General features: G+C 40.9%; 1 protein-coding gene and 2 non-coding genes across 4 annotated transcripts in view; all 3 read right to left on the bottom strand.

The window, feature by feature from the left end:
* The window catches only part of Pir (pirin), a 110622-nt gene that overhangs the window by 88426 nt on the left and 340 nt on the right, over positions 1 to 21856 (bottom strand). The window contains exons 2-3 of one of the 2 annotated variants that reach the window (NM_001009474.1): positions 20197 to 20325; positions 5015 to 5107 (exon numbers count right to left, since the gene is read on the bottom strand). In NM_001009474.1, the coding sequence (NP_001009474.1) occupies positions 5015 to 5107; positions 20197 to 20292 (189 nt within the window). In that variant the 5' untranslated portion in view covers positions 20293 to 20325. Of the gene's footprint in view, positions 1 to 5014; positions 5108 to 20016; positions 20145 to 20196; positions 20326 to 21856 lie in introns of those variants that run through there. The other variant, XM_039099890.2, reaches the window with a different exon arrangement.
* Positions 242 to 373, bottom strand: LOC120099485 (small nucleolar RNA SNORA17). Its single transcript, XR_005498656.1, has one exon. It is a non-coding gene; the product is annotated as a small nucleolar RNA SNORA17 (small nucleolar RNA).
* LOC120099472 (small nucleolar RNA SNORA48) lies at positions 4596 to 4738 on the bottom strand. The gene has a single exon (XR_005498645.1). It is a non-coding gene; the product is annotated as a small nucleolar RNA SNORA48 (small nucleolar RNA).

Below are 21856 nucleotides of genomic sequence, written 5' to 3' on the forward strand. Positions count from 1 at the left end.
TCTTTTTGAATTTCATATCACGTACCCTAATCCCACTCATCCTCCCTTTCTCTTATACCTGCCCTCCACCCTTGCAACCTCCCCCCAACAGAAAGCAAAGCTTGTTGTGGAAGCTGCAGTATGTCACAGTAGGTCCCACTGTATACCCTTTGTCCACACTTCTTGCAGATGTTCATTGCAATGACTCATTGGTCTGCCTAGAGCCATACAGGTGGTGGTCTCGGGCTCACCTTTTTAAAGGACTGTTAGATTACTAATCACTCAGATGTCCATAGGTCAGAACACTGAGTGTAGACATAAGCTCTCTCCTCTCTGCCACCTACTGATGCACATGTGACACAGCAGCCACATCTACAATGACTCTCAGGACAGGAATAAAGCCATTATTAATTAGCTTCTTGAAGTATAATTGAAAATTTCTAACAGTATAATGTTATATATATTTTAAAAGATAGCATGATACTAGAAAAAGTCAAACAATAACAATTGCTACTTCTGGGTGGTGGTATAACATAACAAGCATCCCAATCATGTTCTTATTTCCAAATCATTTTATTTCTTTTCTATTTTAATTTTGTATACTAGTCAGAATTTTCCAACATGACAAGCCTTTGGGATTTAGATTGAGCTCAAGAGAGAAAATAACTAAGAGCTTAAGGTAGACTTGGCTTTAAATTAAAGGATTCAATTTTTCATCAATAGTTTTCAAAGTTGTTTTATTTTTATTTTATATGTATGAATGTGTTGTGTGTTATATAACTGCACTGTGGGCAAAAGAGATCAACCCTGGAACTGGAGTTTCAGATACTTGTGAGGAATGTAGGTGCTGGGACCTGAACCTAGGACTTTTGCACCCTCTAAAGTACTCTTAACTTTTGAGTCATTGAAGAACCAGCCTGCCCCCATCTGAAGCTTAAAAGCTTTCTTAGAGTAAAGATAAATTAGGTTCATTCCTGATTATGATTCAACCACTGTTTCTTGAAGATTAAGCCATGCCCCACCTGTAACCTTAACTACAAAAGGCTCTGTACTGCCTGTTCCAGGAATGATGATCATGTCTTCATTTCAAAAAGCTATTTATGGGTTGGGGATTTAGCTCAGTGGTAGAGCGCTTGCCTAGGAAGCGCAAGGCCCTGGGTTCGGTCCCCAGCTCCAAAAAAAAAGAACCAAAAAAAAAAAAAAGAGAAAGTTAAGTCCTGGCTTACCTATTCTCTGGGGAGAAAACTGACATAGCCATTCCTCAGGATCTGAATTAGTAATGTTCTATAAAACTATCACAATCCTTTAATTAGCAAGTCCTAAATTATTGGCTCCTAATGGCAACCTAAGATTGGGTTTCTTCAAGTCTCTGGCAACAATAGTTTTGTCAGCCCATCTATGTCTGCCTCTATTATATGTGCGTTCCGTCTAAAGAACCCATATACCATATATATTACCCACTAATGTTAATGAACTCTCAACCCACAGTACTAAATCATACTCTTTACTGAATGCACATTCAGTAAAGTAACAAGGCACATTAGCAGACTTCTGTGAAGGGATAGACTGCTGTGTGATGCTCAGAAATCATTTTGAACAGGAGACAGACATAAAAAAACTGGACAGTATAAGAAACATGGCATTAGGATTGTTACAAGGACACCGGCCTACATTATGAGAGCCAAAACAAGAAAGTCATCATCTTATTACACCTAGGCTGGCAAGAGATGAGCCGGGCAGCTCTAACAGCCTGAAACATCATCGAAGCTCTCCAAGTGTGGATTTGGCAGTTAGCGGTGAGTTTTCCAAGCAGGAGAACTTATAAATACAAAATCTACAAATAATAAGGATAAAACTTAATTGCAGCTATAATTGAAGGGAAAATTCTTAATCAAGAGAAATGGGCCAAACACCAGTAGTCTCTGGCTAACTTGTGCACCAAATTCTTTCAAGCTGATACCATAGGATTTACAAAGCCGTGCCGCCACCAGGGCACATTACCTAATGGAAACAAAAGTTCAGCAGTCAATTTATTATAGCCATCGCCTTCAACAAGAGCTAGAGAAGAATGGGATAATCTAAGATGAAACAATTTATAATCCTCTTCAGCAGGTTAAGTTGGGCAATTCTCGACTCTAAGGAAAGACAATTGCTCAAGACCACCATCGAGGTATACACATATGTTAAACTAGAAGACATATAATGTCAATGGGACCGAATGAAGAAGAAAGGTGTCATCCTCTTGGGATTGTTTTGGAAACTGACAGCCAGAGTTCTGGAATCGAATACAGGTATAAAGAAGGTCAAAGTGTGGCTCTCATCATTGGTGTGAAGTAAGATAGACACAGACACGGTGCAGCCAAAGTGTTAGCAGAAAGGAGAACTGGAAGGCAAATGGATAAACGAAGGAACACAGATCTAACTAGCCTCATCTTGTTTCTGGAAGCCTCTTGGCTAAATCTTTCCATGGTTAAATACAGTGATCAAATCTTTCCCTGTTTGTTTTTACTTCCTTAACTAGAACACATATGGAAGTGAGCAAGGCTCAAGCCTTGTTCTGTCTTCTAGCAACACTCCAGAACACTCAGCACACCCCAACATCTGCAAGATCAGCTTCCATCAACCCTTGCATGTATAAGCCCTGGGTAAATATTTACTAATTCACCAAGTGGACTTACAAATATACTGAGTCTCTAACTCTGTTCTAAAACTTTTATTGATTCTTTGGTTCATACCATGCACCCTAGTCTCGCTTATCTCCCTTATCTCCTTAGAACTTAATATAATACTCATTGAGCTCTTAGATTCTGTGTTGGAGTTCATATTATTATGTTACATGAAGTTAAACATTTTTGTGTTGGTATTTATAATATTATGCTACATGAAATTAAACATTTCTGTGAAAAACATTCTGAAAAATCAAATTTTCTTTAAAAAAGTATTTAATCATATCTTAGTTTCTTCTCACTTTAACAGATTATTTTAATTGTACATAATTTTTAAAACTTTTATTGATTCTTTGGTTCATATCATGCACCCCAGTCCCACTTATCTCCCGATCCCCCTCACAGCTGTCTTTTTCTCTTGCAATCTCCCCCTGCAACACACACACACACACACACACACACACACACACACACACACTCATGCACACAAACTCACTCATGCATGTCCACACGCACACACATATACAAAGCATAGAAAACATGTCATTATGGAAGCAGTACTATGTCACAGTGTGTCCGGCAAATGTATCCCTCTGTCCACACATCTTCACTTGCAAATGTTCACTGCAATCAGTCACTGGTCTGGTTCAACATCTCTAGATTCTGTGACATCATCAATATTGGATCCTCACAGGCCTCCTCCTGGCTATCTTGTTGTTGCCTTGTGTCACAGAGATCTTGTAGCTTTGGATCAGCAGGACTGACCATTTCACTTGTCCCAACCATTCACAGATAATATAGATTTTGGGGTGGGTCAACTCAGAGCCATGGATCTGGGCTTGGGCAGTAGCTGAGCTGGTCAGTCTACTAGCTCTCTTATCCATACCACCAGAGCTAGCTCTCCAGCACTGCTCCGGCTAAGCCACCCAATGCCTCCATTAATAGGAGGCAGGGTTACCTCTTCTGCTCTTATACTTGGGGTTGGCTCAGCCATGACTGCACCAACAGGACCAGCTCCACAGTGCTGCCCATGTGAAATGCAGGGCCTGCTCTCCTGGGTGCTGCAGCTGGTAAGGGACAAAGCTAGCTCTTCCACAATCATGACACTGTGGGCAGCTTTCCCAATTGCTGGGGGTGGAGAGGTGGCACCAGTGCCATCATATGTAAAATGAATGGTATGGTCAGCTCTACTACGCAAGTACCACGAGGGCCAGCTCCGCTGTGCGGTCTGGGCAAAGCCAGGGCCAGCTCTCTGGAGTACTGCCAGTAAGAGATGGGACCAGCTCTCCAGAATGCTGTAGCCAGTGAGGAGTAGGGCCAGTTCTGCACAGTCTCTGGATATCCATGCAATCCCTTGTGGCTGCCCTGATCAGGGATGTCCCCATATTCTTTAGTGGCAAAAATGAGTCATGGACACTAACACTGATTCCTATCACTGTGTAGCAATGAACCTAGACTTGCCCTCAGCAGCAGCTCAGAATGGGACCTCCCTATGACCCAAGTGGCAGGGCTGGCCACTCACAGCAGACTACTCTCCACCCTCGAGTCTCTAGTTCCATCTCTTCATCATGCTCAAACTGTCCCCCTTTTCTTTTTCTCCCATCTGTCTATCACATAATTGCACATTGTGGCGGCATCCACTGCAAGCTGGGCAGGAGGTTAGTGAGCCTCTTGGTGACATCCTCCAGCAAATGGGTCTATACCCCACCTGTGCCTGAGCCTAAAGGCAGGTCTGTGGGTAGCATGGCAGTCCACAGCTCTGTCTGTCTTCCTTCTCCCGTGTTGCACTGTGTGGTGGTAAGTTAAGCACTGTGTATCTATGCCCCTGCCCCTGTACCATGGCGGAGAGGGAAGGTCTGCAGATGTCCCTCTGTGGCATGGTGGAACTTGGGTCTCTGTCTTCTTTTTCCTGTGCTATGCTGTCTGAATTTAATTTGATTTGTTTTGTTTTTATATGTCTTAAGCATAAAACAACTTTGGCCACCAAGCCAGGCATCAAGCTAGGATAAACAAAGGACTGCCGTCTGCTCTGAGCCTGACTGACATGAGGACACCACCACCACCGAGGTGTCTCTTTGCCCATTGCCAGGGCAGTTAATTGTATAATTTTAAGAAGCCAACTCTTGCTTTTTATGAACTGCTGAGACAGAAATGTCAGCAGGACACAAATTACATAATATTTAAAATAGTCAATATTTAAATTTGAGTATATTTCATATAAAACCACTATAGCAATTATATAGTAGCCTATGGCAAGAAACTTCTAAATTAATGTTTGCCTTTATTCATTGCTTCTGATTTTATTTTCTATTAGAAGTAAAAATCAAATTTTCAAAGACACACTTTTGCATTCAAATCTCTCTACTTACTGTTTCAAATCCTCGGTGTGGATGATCAGGAAATCCTCCCGGCCTTCCTCCTTTAAATTCATCAAACAGCAAAAATGGATCCAGCATTTTCAACTGGAATAATAAAATTTGGCATATTAGACATACTACAAGGGCTACAGTCATAGACACATCTAACAAAACTCATTGAAGATTGTGTAGCCAGTAAGCAACCTTCTAAAATGTAAATTATATTCAGCAAGAAACTATACTTGCACAGAACAATTCATTAATTACATTAGAACTGACATTGTAGGAGGAGAGTAAAGAGTGAACAAACATTTCGTGGCTGTCTACAGTACAGTTAAGTGGGTCATGATCAATCTATAGCATATTCTTAACATCATGAGGCAGGTGTTTATAAAGTCTTATAAAATCAAGAACTAAGCTGTGATTGTGAGTGTTTTCAAGGAAAACGACTTCACATAAATGAGAACTGGTAACATCAGGGAAGTCTTTAAAGTTTTGATTTTTACTTCTAAAATTTACAACCAGGGAAGTAGCTCTTGAGTTGAATCTTGAGGTCATGTTGGAGCTAACCAAGTAGAAAGGAGAGAAGAGCAATGTTGCAGAAAGAAGGGATGAGAGAGACTGGCATGCCTGACAAAGTCTCTGCCCATCACTCATCGGAATTCTGCAAGCACATAAAACTAACAGTTCCTGAATATTCTTGCACAGAAACAGATTTTCCTCACAATTTCATGAAGGGCTTTATTTTAATAAATAAGTAATTATATTATTATTATAACTTAAATAAATAATTTCATTTAAGGGCTTACATAAGCCCTAAGTTTCTTCTATCAACAAGAAGTTACTGATGTATGTGCACATATATGCCAATTCTTGCTCTTTATTAATGGTTCAAATAGATTTCTGCATTTAGATCAAATAGATTGCAGACATTTGTCTGCAATGATACAAGTTAAATAAAAAGTAAATACTTAAATTGAACTATACTTCATTTAAAATAAATAGTATAGCTTTACAGTACACAAAAATTATTGTGAGAGATGGGCAAAGGATAGAGGTTAAAGTCTTTGGGTTTTAAAATAAGTTGTCATTTTGTGTCCCAGGCTGGCCTCAAGCTCTCAATACTCCTGCCTTCACATTCTAAGTGTTGGAATGAAAGGTATGCACCACCATAACTAATTAGAGTTCAAATCTTAAAGGATTTTGGATCTTATCCTGAAGGTGATGGGTTGTAATTGGGAGTTGAGATAATTAGATTTAGAAAAGTCATTCTGAAGAAAATGATAACTATGCAATCTTCTGTGTAGAAGCGAGGGCCAGAAGTAAGGCAATAGCAGCAATGACAGAGAATCATTGAGTGACAGGTAGATACTATGAGACATGTGGGAAGAATACTAAATAACTCCCAAGTTTCTTGTTATGGTGCCTAGAAAGATGCTAAGTCCACTCAACAAATCAAGGAATCTTTAAAAAGCAGCAGCTTTAACATAATTATGAATTTGGTTTACATCTTGTTGAGTTTGAGGTGTCTACTATAAATGTTATCATATAGATATTAATGCTTATGCAAAGACTACTGAAACTTAATCTCAAGTTCAGTCAACAGGTAGAAACAGCCGTTCTATGCTATCGTCAATGTATTCAAGGCTGTCTTCCATTCTTGTCCATTTGTCTAGAATTCTTATCTATATCTGTGATTAAAGATGTTGAAAGTTTTACTGAAATTCGTTGAATCGAGGCATCAATTTTAGAAAGGGATTTAAATAATATTGATCTATTTTTATTTATGAACACATTATCTCTATTTAAGTCTTTAAATGTCCTTCAATAAGGAATTATAATTTCCTTTATAAAGGTATTATATATGTTTTAATTTTTCTGGGTAACATATTCAAATGGTATCACAAACTGTATTTAAAATTACATTTTGAACAGTTTGCTACTGTGAATTATAAATATGAATAGGTATATGACTTTTGAACACTGCCCAGCACTTATTAATTTTAGTAATTCCCCTGGCGGTTCTTTTGAGTTTTATTTCCTAAGATGGTCACGGCACCAGTGTATCTCTCAATAAGCTTTCCCCGACAGTTCATAAAAATAGCTTTTGCTTGACTTAAAAACCACAAGTTGCAATTTTGTAGGTTCTGCTGAGTTCAGTCGGCCTCTGCATCTGCTCTTTATGGAGTTCATGTTAAAACAGCACATACATGGTCTAGCCAAAGAAGGAGGACACTTACCCTGGGACTCACGGCTAACACACCTAAAGATGGATGGGAACATATCCTATTGCATAATCCTATTGCAGGAAGGGAACAAATATGTGAGAGCAATAGTCCAACCAACACCCACAAGTAAATAGCTCAGCTTTTTCTCAGCCTTGTACTTCCTATTTCTTTTTTCCCAGTGCAGGGGGGCGTGGATAGATGGAAGTCTCACGAACACTACACAAGCTCTCTGCCACCAAGCTAATCCACCAGCTCTAACTTACCCTGCTTTTTGCTTCTTGCCCTTGTTTTGCAAGCTAGCACCTCTCCAAGTAGGAACAATGGTAAGAGGCATCGCTGTCATGTCCCCGATTTTCTACAACTGGCTGCTGTCATAAGGGTTTATTACCTAGCACATTGTTAATCAGAGATTTTTATTTTTCTGTAAACTCCCTTCATAGGGTTAAGGAGATGCCCTTCCATTTCTAGTTAAGCTTAGCAATGAGTTTTGACTTTTTTTGCTATCATGTATCTATGAACTGAGTTAATTCGATGTCTTTTTCTTTGCTATCTCTTAATATTGATGAAGATGATATAAGTCTATATTGCTTCTTGGTGAAAAGGAGATTCATATGGGCAAGTAAACTGGTCTCAAATACACTGTGAAGGCAAAAAAAAAATCCCTTTCTTCAGTCAAACCCTATCGCTATGAATCACCCACAGAACAGCAATTATCCACTGCTTCTGCTCTGGAATGAAAATCTCAAAATATCGAGATGGTTTTGGGGGACTGAGTAATAAGTTCAAGGTTAGAAAGCTTTTGAGAGTCATGCTAGGAAAAAAATCAAAGCTACATTATAGTCACTGGAGTGTGAAATTTGGAGAGTTAAAAGGAATGAAGGACAGCCACAGACAGTACCACACACCCCTGTACTCCATCCCCCAGGCCCCCCCCCCAGACATCTTAAACACTAGCTAAACAATCCTGGAGGGAATATTGGTATCAACAAGCACGCATGATTTCTCCGAAAGAACTAAAGCTGAAGGAAAGGTGATCCCGGTTCAAGGCAAAGAATGTGAGCTTCATGGAGAGCCGAACTAGCAAGTAATGAGATTAGATATTTAACTTAGCTAAGGGTATTTCTAACAAACCACTGAAGGTGTGACATAGTTCCCTTTGACCACGTGTGGCAAAATATAAGAAGAGAGAAGTAATATAAACAGAACGGTTGATCAGAAGAAAATTAAATTTGAAAGGCTTGGACAATATGCAGCCCACGTTTAAAGAATGAGACGTTATGTTATTAAGACTGCGGCCAATAGCTGTTTGATAAAGGGTCACCTACAAAGAATCTGGACACTATTGCCCAAAACAGTTTGGTCTTAGTCCACTCGAGGGGCTATCACAAACTATCAGAAAGTGAGTACCTTCAAAGTGATTCAAATGGATTTCTTACGGTGCTGGGAGCTCAGAACTTCCAGATTAAGGCAGCAATGGCAGCCTTCGTGTCTAGTAAAAATCCATTTTCTGCATAGGCAATACCTTCTAGTTGTGCCCTTACATGAGGGCAGAGTCCAGCTAACTCTCAGGGAGCACCCTTATAAGGACATTAATCGCAGATATGCAGATTTCATTCTCATGACATAACTACCTCCGGAAGACCCTGTCTACTAATACCATTAACTTGAAAGTTAGGATCTCAAACTTTGATTTGAGAAAGGATGCATATACTTAACCCATATGATGCGCATTCATTGCACATTGGCTCCTTCCAGTCACCAATCTCTGCCATATGAACACATCCACAAGAAGAAAGTCTGTATAAGAAAAGGCTACAGAAGCCATGTCACTGATTAAGTGTTAGACGGATAGACTTCAACTGGCCAGAAGGCAAGAGATGTATGTAAGACACACTCCAATAAATAAGAGAACACCGTTATGTTAGACTGTTGCCCTGAAGTGCCATTTGAGCAGGGATGAAAATCCACTCCTACTAATCTGCAAGCATTTACCATAGCTGGGGCAGCACATTCAATACACAGGTATCACCTATCCCCAAGAACAGACTTCTATGAGAACTCTGATTTTCTGAAATGTTTTAACTATGTCCCGAATTCGATCACATCTCTCTTTTCCTACGTGTTTCTTTTCCGTCAACCACTTCCAAAACCTTTAGCTGCCAATTTTAACTGGCAGCTTCCAAGACTGTTCTTTCAACATCTTCAGAACTCCAAACAAAACCTGTGGCCACCAGCCCTGGGGCTTGTAGCAATCCCATAATACAGTTCCAACAGCCAGAAGGTTTGGGAAGTCAGGAAGTGCTGGAAGTGCCTATCAGAAGCACAGGCCTTTGGAGATAAGACTGATAGCGCATTTTTAAAATGACCCTCTATTGAATCCAGAATAATTCTAAGTATGCAGAGTACACGCCACCAAGTCCGGGTGGTACTTTTGTTAGCTTCTTTAATCTCTTCCAGCTGGGCTTTATGGTTACCACAAGGCAATTCTAGGGTGGAACTTTTAGGGCTATTCCTTTTCAAATGAAGATGGGCAGTTGATATTTGTCCTTTACACTTTTGTCCTCTTCCTCCCTTGTGTCAGATGACACATGGTGGTTGCTATTGCCTTAACAAACAGCAATATTTGATAACATCATGTAATCCTTTGAATGTTCCAATATAAGAGGACTATAATTATGTAGTTATATAATATATTAGATATATAATCATATGTATAATTAATTATACCACCCTCTCTTTTTGAGTCATCTCCCTCCTCATCCTTATAGTAATTTGTTAGCTGGCATACAAAGTGATGATTTTCACTGTGTTGTTTTCATATATCACTATACTGTGTATGTATCCATGCCTCTGTTCTCTCTCTTGCTGATCACTTCCTACCTGGGAGATAGTTCGCCCTTTCTACTTTTGTATCACATAGATCCCATTACTCTCTCTTGGTCTTGTATTTCTGAGACACAAACTGAAATGCTGATGAGCAAGAGGACATGTGAGTTTCTGTTTTGAGACAGGTTATGGAACAGGACAAATATTGTGCTAATCCATCTAGTTTTCTTTGTTTCAAAGTATTCTCTTAAATAATTAAGTAGCCCAAAGAGAATCACATTCTTCTGAACAGTATCTGGTAGAATTGGACAGCATAAAGCCAAGTGCAGATAAGAGATGGTTTCTCTCCTCCTGGGAGCACAGGAGAACCACCTCCCAACAGAATGCTGCTCAGTTGTTCAAACTGTGACGGTCTAGCCTGGTCCATGGATAACTGGATTGAAGATGTAAGCTAGCCCTAGTCTATCTTTTCTTTAATATAAACTGTAGAAAGGTTAACTATAAGTTCTTCTTCAACATCCACATTTGCAGTGATAGGAAGAAAGGAAAAAAAAAACTTGTAGCAGCTACTAAACACTTCTGCAGCTTCAATGTAAAACTAGCTTTGTTGTCCAAAGTTTCAATTTCTTCAGGATGTAAGCCTTGGTCAATAGACTTTGAAGAATAACCTTCTCAATGTAGACAAATGCCTTCATCCTCTGCTCATGGAGTGGTCAGGGTCTACTTTTTTGTACAAAGTGGAATCATGTTAGCATCAATAGTCAAAAACTTGGCCTGAGTACAAGAACAATGGCAGGCTTATACAGTCAAAAGGGATATAACTTTTTAAAATATTTATGATGTTTATGAAGAATTTGCAATAACACAGAAAGTTCTTGTGTCATCAGGTTAAGTGGAAACTTTCAGGGCACAAAACAGTGTCTTCCCTGATGATGTAGAACAGCGGTTCTCAACCTGTGGGTCACAGCACCTTTGGTAAACTAGCTCCAGTAACATTTACATTATGATTCGTCAGAGTAGCAAAATTAGTTCTGAAGTAGCAACAAAAATAATTTTATGATTGGAGTCACCACAACATGAGGAACTGGTTTGAAGGGTCACAGCTTTAAGAAGGCTGAGAACCATTGATATAGAAAGAACATAATTGACAGACTAAAGTCATAGCTACCCTCAATACATATGTTTTGTTCTTTTAGTCATCTAGTATTTTTTTTAAAGATTTATTATTTTATGTATATGAGTACACTGTAGCTGTCTTCAGACACACCAGAAGAGGGCATCAGATCCCATTACAGATGGTTGTGAGCCACCATGTGGTTGCTGGGAATTGAACTCAGGACCTCTGGAAGAGCAGTCAGTGCTCTTAACCCCTGAGCCATCTCTCCAGCCCCTAGTATTTTTCTATTAAATAAAAAGGGGGTTTTTTTGGTGATGTATCTAGTAGCATCCTAACAGGTGTCTGTGAGGTCTCAGAATTCTTTCTAGTTTTTCTGTTCACAATGACATCTAATAGAGCAGGACCCCTGCTTTCATCTGGCCCTATGCATTTTGCCATTAAGATAAATTTATTTGAGGGGCGGCACAGGTCTTCCTGGTTGCTGCCACTGCAGAGAGCCCCTGGGCAGCACCCCACGAGCGAACCTGAGCCTCGGGACCACAGGTAAGACCAAATTTTCTGCTGCAAGAAAGCTGCCTGGTGAGCTTGGGACACGGAAGCAGAATTTCTCTAGGAGGCACGGTCTGTGTTTACCGGAAGTCCCACACCCGCGGATCCCGGCCCGCAGCAGCTCTCTGCTCCCAGACCCGGTGAGAGAGAGACCCAACCGCCTGGTCAGGTGGGCACTCCTGAGGCTGCAGAGCGGAAGAGACCACCAACACTGCTCACCCCTGCCCACATCCCTGGCCCAAGAGGAAACTGTATAAGGCCTCTGGGCTCCCGTGGGGGAGGGCCCAGGAGCGGCAGGACTTCTGCGCCTGAGACACCGCCGGAACCTGAAAGAAACACACCGGATAAACAGTTCTCTGCACCCAAATCCCGTGGGAGGGAGAGCTAAACCTTCAGAGAGGCAGACAAGCCTGGGAAACCAGAAGAGACTGCTCCCTGCACACACATCTCGGACGCCAGAGGAAAAAGCCAAAGACCATCTGGAACCCTGGTGCACTGAAGCTCCCGGAAGGGGCGGCACAGGTCTTCCTGGTTGCTGCCGCTGCAGAGAGCCCCTGGACAGCACCCCACGAGCGAACCTGAGCCTCAGGACCACAGGTAAGACCAAATTTTCTGCTGCAAGAAAGCTGCCTGGTGAACTCAAGACACAGGCCCACAGGAACAGCTGAAGACCTATAGAGAGGAAAAACTACACGCCCGAAAGCAGAACACACTGTCCCCATAACTGACTGAAAGAGAGGAAAACAGGTCTACAGCACTCCTGACACACAGGCTTATAGGTCAGTCTAGCCACTGTCAGAAATAGCAGAACAAAGTAACACTAGAGATAATCTGATGGCGAGAGGCAAGCGCAGGAACCCAAGCAACAGAAACCAAGACTGCATGCCATCCTCGGAGCCCAATTCTCCCACCAAAACAAACATGGAATATCCAAACACACCAGAAAAGCAAGATCTAGTTTCAAAATCATATTTGATCATGATGCTGGAGGACTTCAAGAAAGACATGAACACACTTAGGGAAACACAGGAAATCATTAATAAACAAGTAGAAGCCTACAGAGAGGAATGGCAAAAATCCCTGAAAGAATTCCAGGAAAACACAATCAAACAGATGAAGGAATTAAAAATGGAAATAGAAGCAATCAAGAAAGAACACATGGAAACAACCCTGGATATAGAAAACCAAAAGAAGAGACAAGGAGCTGTAGATACAAGCTTCACCAACAGAATACAAGAGATGGAAGAGAGAATCTCAGGAGCAGAAGATTCCATAGAAATCATTGACTCAACTGTCAAAGATAATGTAAAGCTGAAAAAGCTACTGGTCCAAAACATACAGGAAATCCAGGACTCAATGAGAAGATCAAACCTAAGGATAATAGGTATAGAAGAGAGTGAAGACTCCCAGCTCAAAGGACCAGTAAATATCTTCAACAAAATCATAGAAGAAAACTTCCCTAACCTAAAAAAAGAGATACCCATAGGCATACAAGAAGCCTACAGAACTCCAAATAGATTGGACCAGAAAAGAAACACCTCCCGTCACATAATTGTCAAAACACCAAACGCACAAAATAAAGAAAGAATATTAAAAGCAGTAAGGGAAAAAGGTCAAGTAACATATAAAGGGAGACCTATCAGAATCACACCAGACTTCTCGCCAGAAACTATGAAGGCCAGAAGATCCTGGACTGATGTCATACAGACCCTAAGAGAACACAAATGCCAGCCCAGGTTACTGTATCCAGCAAAACTCTCAATTAACATTGATGGAGAAACCAAGATATTCCATGACAAAACCAAATTTACACAATATCTTTCTACAAATCCAGCACTACAAAGGATAATAAATGGTAAAGCCCAACATAAGGAGGCAAGCTATACCCTAGAAGAAGCAAGAAACTAATCGTCTTGGCAACAAAACAAAGAGAATGAAAGCACACAAACATAACCTCACATCCAAATATGAATATAAAGGGAAACAATAATCACTATTCCTTAATATCTCTCAATATCAATGGCCTCAACTCCCCAATAAAAAGACATAGATTAACAAACTGGATACGCAACGAGGACCCTGCATTCTGCTGCCTACAGGAAACACACCTCAGAGACAAAGACAGACACTACCTCAGAGTGAAAGGCTGGAAAACAACTTTCCAAGCAAATGGTCAGAAGAAGCAAGCTGGAGAAGCCATTCTAATATCAAATAAAATCAATTTCCAACTAAAAGTCATCAAAAAAGATAAGGAAGGACACTTCATATTCATCAAAGGAAAAATCCACCAAGATGAACTCTCAATCCTAAATATCTATGCCCCAAATACAAGGGCACCTACATACGTAAAAGAAACCTTACTAAAGCTCAAAACACACATTGCACCTCACACAATAATAGTGGGAGATTTCAACACCCCACTCTCATCAATGGACAGATCATGGAATCAGAAATTAAACAGTGATGTCGACAGACTAAGAGAAGTCATGAGCCAAATGGACTTAACGGATATTTATAGAACATTCTATCCTAAAGCAAAAGGATATACCTTCTTCTCAGCTCCTCATGGTACTTTCTCCAAAATTGACCATATAATCGGTCAAAAAACGGGCCTCAACAGGTACAGAAAGATAGAAATAATCCCATGCGTGCTATCGGACCACCACGGCCTAAAACTGGTCTTCAATAACAATAAGGGAAGAATGCCCACATATACTTGGAAATTGAACAATGCTCTACTCAATGATAACCTGGTCAAGGAAGAAATAAAGAAAGAAATTAAAAACTTTTTAGAATTTAATGAAAATGAAGGTACAACATACCCAAACTTATGGGACACAATGAAAGCTGTGCTAAGAGGAAAACTCATAGCGCTGAGTGCCTGCAGAAAGAGCATATGTCAGCAGCTTGACAGCACACCTAAAAGCTCTAGAACAAAAAGAAGCAAATACACCCAGGAGGAGTAGAAGGCAGGAAATAATCAAACTCAGAGCAGAAATCAAACAAGTAGAAACAAAAAGGACCATAGAAAGAATCAACAGGACCAAAAGTTGGTTCTTTGAGAAAATCAACAAGATAGATAAAGCCTTAGCCAGACTAACGAGAGGACACAGAGAGTGCGTCCAAATTAACAAAATCAGAAATGAAAAGGGAGACATAACTACAGATTCAGAGGAAATTCAAAAAATCATCAGATCTTACTATAAAAACCTATATTCAACAAAATTTGAAAATCTCCAGGAAATGGACAATTTCCTAGACAGATACCAGGTATCAAAGTTAAATCAGGAACAGATAAACCAGTTAAACAACCCCATAACTCCTAAGGAAATAGAAGCAGTCATTAAAGGTCTCCCAACCAAAAAGAGCCCAGGTCCAGATGGGTTTAGTGCAGAATTCTATCAAACCTTCATAGAAGACCTCATACCAATATTATCCAAACTATTCCACAAAATTGAAACAGATGGAGCCCTACCGAATTCCTTCTACGAAGCCACAATTACTCTTATACCTAAACCACACAAAGACACAACAAAGAAAGAGAACTTCAGACCAATTTCCCTTATGAATATCGACGCAAAAATACTCAATAAAATTCTGGCAAACTGAATCCAAGAGCACATCAAAACAATCATCCACCATGATCAAGTAGGCTTCATCCCAGGCATGCAGGGATGGTTTAATATACGGAAAACCATCAACGTGATCCATTATATAAACAAACTGAAAGAACAGAACCACATGATCATTTCATTAGATGCTGAGAAAGCATTTGACAAAATTCAACACCCCTTCATGATAAAAGTCCTGGAAAGAATAGGAATTCAAGGCCCATACCTAAACATAGTAAAAGCCATATATAGCAAACCAGTTGCTAACATTAAACTAAATGGAGAGAAACTTGAAGCAATCCCACTAAAATCAGGGACTAGACAAGGCTGCCCACTCTCTCCCTACTTATTCAATATAGTTCTTGAAGTTCTAGCCAGAGCAATCAGACAACAAAAGGAGATCAAAGGGATACAGATCGGAAAAGAAGAGGTCAAAATATCACTATTTGCAGATGATATGATAGTATATTTAAGTGATCCCAAAAGTTCCACCAGAGAACTACTAAAGCTGATAAACAACTTCAGCAAAGTGGCTGGGTATAAAATTAACTCAAATAAATCAGTTGCCTTCCTCTATACAAAAGAGAAACAAGCCGAGAAAGAAATTAGGGAAACGACACCCTTCATAATAGACCCAAATAATATAAAGTACCTCGGTGTGACTTTAACCAAGCAAGTAAAAGATCTGTACAATAAGAACTTCAAGACACTGAAGAAAGAAATTGAAGAAGACCTCAGAAGATGGAAAGATCTCCCATGCTCATGGATTGGCAGGATTAATATAGTAAAAATGGCCATTTTACCAAAAGCAATCTACAGATTCAATGCAATCCCCATCAAAATACCAATCCAATTCTTCAAAGAGTTAGACAGAACAATTTGCAAATTCATCTGGAATAACAAAAAACCCAGGATAGCTAAAGCTATCCTCAACAATAAAAGGACTTCAGGGGGAATCACTATCCCTGAACTCAAGCAGTATTACAGAGCAATAGTGATAAAAACTGCATGGTATTGGTACAGAGACAGACAGATAGACCAATGGAATAGAATTGAAGACCCAGAAATGAACCCACACACCTATGGTCACTTGATTTTTGACAAAGGAGCCAAAACCATCCAATGGAAAAAAGATAGCATTTTCAGCAAATGGTGCTGGTTCAACTGGAGGGCAACATGTAGAAGAATGCAGATCGATCCATGCTTATCACCCTGTACAAAGCTTAAGTCGAAGTGGATCAAGGACCTCCACATCAAACCAGACACACTCAAACTAATAGAAGAAAAACTAGGGAAGCATCTGGAACACATGGGCACTGGAAAAAATTTCCTGAACAAAACACCAATGGCTTATGCTCTAAGATCAAGAATTGACAAATGGGATCTCATAAAACTGCAAAGCTTCTGTAAGGCAAAGGACACTGTGGTTAGGACAAAACGGCAACCAACAGATTGGGAAAAGATCTTTACCAACCCTACAACAGATAGAGGCCTTATATCCAAAATATACAAAGAACTCAAGAAGTTAGACCGCAGGGAAACAAATAACCCTATTAAAAAATGGGGTTCAGAGCTAAACAAAGAATTCACAGCTGAGGAATACCGAATGGCTGAGAAACACCTAAAGAAATGTTCAACATCTTTAGTCATAAGGGAAATGCAAATCAAAACAACCCTGAGATTTCACCTCACACCAGTGCGATTGGCTAAGATCAAAAACTCAGGTGACAGCAGATGCTGGCGAGGTTGTGGAGAAAGAGGAACACTCCTCCATTGTTGGTGGGATTGCAGACTGGTAAAACCATTCTGGAAATCAGTCTGGTGGTTCCTCAGAAAATTGGACATTGAACTGCCTGAGGATCCAGCTATACCTCTCTTGGGCATATACCCAAAAGATGCCTCAACATATAAAAGAGACACGTGCTCCACTATGTTCATCGCAGCCTTATTTATAATAGCCAGAAAATGGAAAGAACCCAGATGCCCTTCAACAGAGGAATGGATACAGAAAATGTGGTACATCTACACAATGGAATACTACTCAGCTATCAAAAACAACGAGTTTATGAAATTCGTAGGCAAATGGTTGGAACTGGAAAATATCATCCTGAGTGAGCTAACCCAATCACAGAAAGACATACATGGTATGCACTCATTGATAAGTGGCTATTAGCCCAAATGCTTGAATTACCCTAGATCCCTAGAACAAACGAAACTCAAGACGGATGATCAAAATGTGAATGCTTCACTCCTTCTTTAAATGAGGAAAAAGAATACCCTTGGCAGGGAAGGGAGAGGCAAAGATTAAAACAGAGACTGAAGGAACACCCATTCAGAGCCTGCCCCACATTTGGCCCATACATATACAGCCACCCAATTGGACTAGATGGATGAAGCAAAGAAGTGCAGACCGACAGGAGCCGGATGTAGATCGCTCCTGAGAGACACAGCCAGAATACAGCAAATACAGAGGCGAATGCCAGCAGCAAACCACTGAACTGAGAATAGGTCCCCTATTGAAGGAATCAGAGAAAGAACTGGAAGAGCTTGAAGGGGCTCAAGACCCCAAAAGTACAACAATGCCCACCAACCAGAGCTTCCAGGGACTAAGCCACTACCTAAAGACTATACATGGACTGACCCTGGACTCTGACCCCATAGGTAGCAATGAATATCCTAGTAAGAGCACCAGTGGAAGGGGAAGCCCTGGGTCCTGCTAAGACTGAACCCCCAGTGAACTAGTCTATGGGGGGAGGGCGGCAATGGTGGGAGGGTTGGGAGGGGAACACCCATAAGGAAGGGGAGGGGGGAGGGGGATGTTTGCCCGGAAACCGGGAAAGGGAATAACACTCGAAATGTATATAAGAAATACTCAAGTTAATAAAAAATAAAAAAAAAATTAAAAAAAATTAAAAAAAAAAAACTGGAGGAAGCTCAGTGTGTATGTGTGTGTGAAAAAAAAAAAGATAAATTTATTTGTGTCTTTTCTTTGGCAAATGGTGCATTTTAGATTTCAGGAGCTATCTGTGAGCGAGTTAATGTTGGAACGAGAAATGGCAAGAGCATCAAACAGAAGAAAGAGGACTGATGGAGCTGAGGGGGGAGAAGTGTTTGCTGCCCATCTCAATGGCCTGTCAACATCAAGCTGGGTGAAATGAGCCAGGCACAGAGAGCCAAACAGTGCTCACCCTCACGTGTGTATGGAATCTAAACAAACAGAAATGCAGACCAGAATGGCGACTTCCAGAGTCTCCGATGAGATGATGGAAGCATATTGGTCAGACAGGAAGAATAAGGTCAAGAAATCAATAGCACTCGATAATTGTAAAATGCTGATGTATTATATGGTTGAAATGTGCTAAGACTAGATTTTTAAAATAATTATATGAGCTAATACAAATGTTAATTAGCTAGTTTTGACCATTCCTATCCCTATACAAATATAAAAGAACAGCTGGGTGTGGTGGCCCATTCCTTTAATCCTAGAACTCTGGAAGCAGAGGTAAGCAGATCTCTGAGAATTTGAGCTAACCTGGCCTACAAAGTGAGTACAGGATAGCCAGGGCTCTGTTACATTGTGAAACGCTGTCTCAAAAATACACACACACACACACACACACACACACACACACACACACACACACACACAAGCACAAGCACACGCACTCACGCAGACACACACACACATTTTTACTTACATTTTAAAAATTTAAGACATCAACACTCACTGAAGAAAGCAATGACTTTTCAAACACTAAGAGCAAAGGTGAGCTTGGCAATCCCAGCTCTTCAGGAGGCTGAAGCAGGAGGATTTTAAGTACAAGGCCAGCCTAGGCAACTTAGTGACACAATCGTCTCGAAATAAAAAAAGCGCTCCAAAAAAAGAGGGCTGTGGATGTAGCTCAGTGATAGAGTACTTGCCTAGCATATGCCAGGGCCTCCATGTGTACCATCCCCAGTACTGCAAAATGAAGCAATACAAACAAAACTTGATCTACAATACAAGTCCATGAACACTTTCCAGTCACACCTTTTCGTCACAAAGCAGACAAAGCAACCTCTGCAATGAGAGGGGTAAAGCGGAGCAATGAGGCAGTAGGGAAATCCCGGAGTACAGTGTTAGAGCTACGAATCAGCCCCACTTCTCAAAGCGCAATCTGTCCCTACAATGCATTTCTTCTCTTATTCACAGCATTTCATGTGGCATGACACTGTGGCTAGAGCCTTTGGCTGTGACCGCTATTTCATACCTTTCTGTGCATCTGAGACCCACCCCTAAATTTCATGTCTTTCCTAGTATTCCAATAAAAACTTCTCTAATGTTGAAAATCATCTAGAGGCAGTCTCTGAGTTCCTTTATGCTCCTCCCCCCGCCTCATTGAGCTGGATCTCAGTGCACAAATATGAATCCTTTACTCTGTGTGATTAGTCAGAGACCATGCAGAGCCAGTTAGGTTGTCTTTCCTAGGAATCTGAACCTGAGATCCATAGTTACCTGTGCTTTGAAGTCTGAGCATGCAAGCAAGGGTGGAGAGGCTACACACTGGGCACATTTGAGGATATGCATGCTGAGGCTGACAGCCAGCATGCTTCTTAGCACAAGGTAGTACGTGGATATGCACAGAAAACCAGTCACATCTCCCAGCGCAGCACCTGCTACCCAGAACCTAATTATCAGCATACCAAAAGCTTCCTTTCAGCAGGGTTGATCCCCAGTTGTGGAGTTTCATGCTTCTCCCACTGGAATACCACAGGGAAACTGGTGACCATCTTGGCCTTCTCTTCCCAAATCCCCTTCAATATTCCACCAGTCCCTCTAGAAAGGAAAAACCGAAGGAGGAAGCAGTCATCCAGCTTGCTTACCTCAGGTCCGCCAATGCTTCTGCGCACCCGTGCTCCAACCCCCTCTGACTGTTCCCGGCTGAGGACGGAGAGAGTAACCTTTTTAGAGGACGCCATTTTGAAGTGTATAAAAAAAGTTCTAGTGTTGACCTGTAAAGGATGAAGGGAAAGAAGAAAGACAACAAAATAAATCACAATGGAGGAAGTATCTACAGATTATAAACTAAGGATTTTTAAAAACACAGCGATGGTACCTGGAACCCCATCACTAGCAGTTATCCAGTGGAATCCTGCAGTCATCTTGTCCAAAGGTTAGCAATAGCAACTCTTTGGAAGAACTGAAGAGGAATATCTAAAGAGCATTTTATATGCTTTCCATCAGTGGTATACATATCCTGACCTCCTCACACCATGCACACACCCTTCAGCGGCCACCCCATGAGGTGCACTAGAAGACGGAAGTGGGGGTTCTTTTGGTGACACTGGAAGCAAAGAGGATCACCAGAATATGGAGTTCTTCAAGGGTCACTGAATTCAAATACCCATCTATCTCTAAAGTCCATGACCATTTTTAAAAATTTGTCTCTTAATAATATTAAGCATGTTTTCAATGCGGTTTCTTATTATAACAACCCTTCGTTCCCCTTCCAACTTCTTTCAGACCCCCAGGACCACATCTCACTCCCAACATAATCTTGTATTTTCCATAGTCTACTGAGGCCAAGTGGTGCTGTCCTTATACATATAGGTGTTGAGTCATCTACTGAAGCATGGACATCCTATTGGGGTCACTTTCTTAAAGAGAACTGACGCTCCCTATCCCAGCAGCCTCTAATTGCCATAGTTCCTCAGTTAGGGGTGGTACTTCATGGGAACCTTCTCCCATCTGTGTTGAAATTCTGACTGGCTTAATTTTATGTAGGTCCTGTGCAGGTAACTTTTTAGGCAAGAAATCTTCGAACTTCCTAATAAAGTCCTCTAAAGCACAGACAAACCACATATGAACTACTCCAGGCAATAGAAACCATAATTCAGGAACAACCCATATACTACATTTATTATTCAAAAGCGTTCCAATATGAAGTCGAAGTTCTATCCACACATACAATCAACCCCCTTTCTAACTTCAGGTATTTGCAGACAAGTAATTCCAAGCCCCAGATCCGATCAGCACATGAACTCTCTTTAACCAACCCTTCAAAGATTCCTTACTGTAACCAAGAGGCATAGGTTACAGTATGCCCTATGCCCTTAACAACGTGCAGATTCTGGAACTGGACACCTTCGATTTATATTTCAGTTTTGCTACATTCCAGGCAGCTTTCACTTGGGATGCTCTGTGTCTCAGCTTTTCCATCTATAAAATGGGATTGATTAATTGCTACCTCCAAGGATGCAAATAGTACTATGAGAAAGTGAGCCGCTGTTCTTTATAAGGACTCAACATAGGAGCACCCTCCAATTTGCGAAGGCAGATCCTAAAACGGATCCTCTGTAGCAGACAAGCAACATTTATCTATTGAGCCATGAAACGTGGGGCACAGAAATGAATTTCTGAGTACAGCCCAGTAAATCCACACAGAAGCAACTAGTAAGTAGTTTCCCCTCCACCTCATTTTTCTGGTTTCTTCCAGACTCCCACATTTAGGCCCTACACACAGGAACAAGGATGAAGCAGTTA

The sequence above is a fragment of the Rattus norvegicus genome, chromosome X (assembly GCF_036323735.1).
Source record: "Rattus norvegicus strain BN/NHsdMcwi chromosome X, GRCr8, whole genome shotgun sequence".
Classification (NCBI taxonomy): Eukaryota; Metazoa; Chordata; class Mammalia; order Rodentia; family Muridae; genus Rattus; species Rattus norvegicus.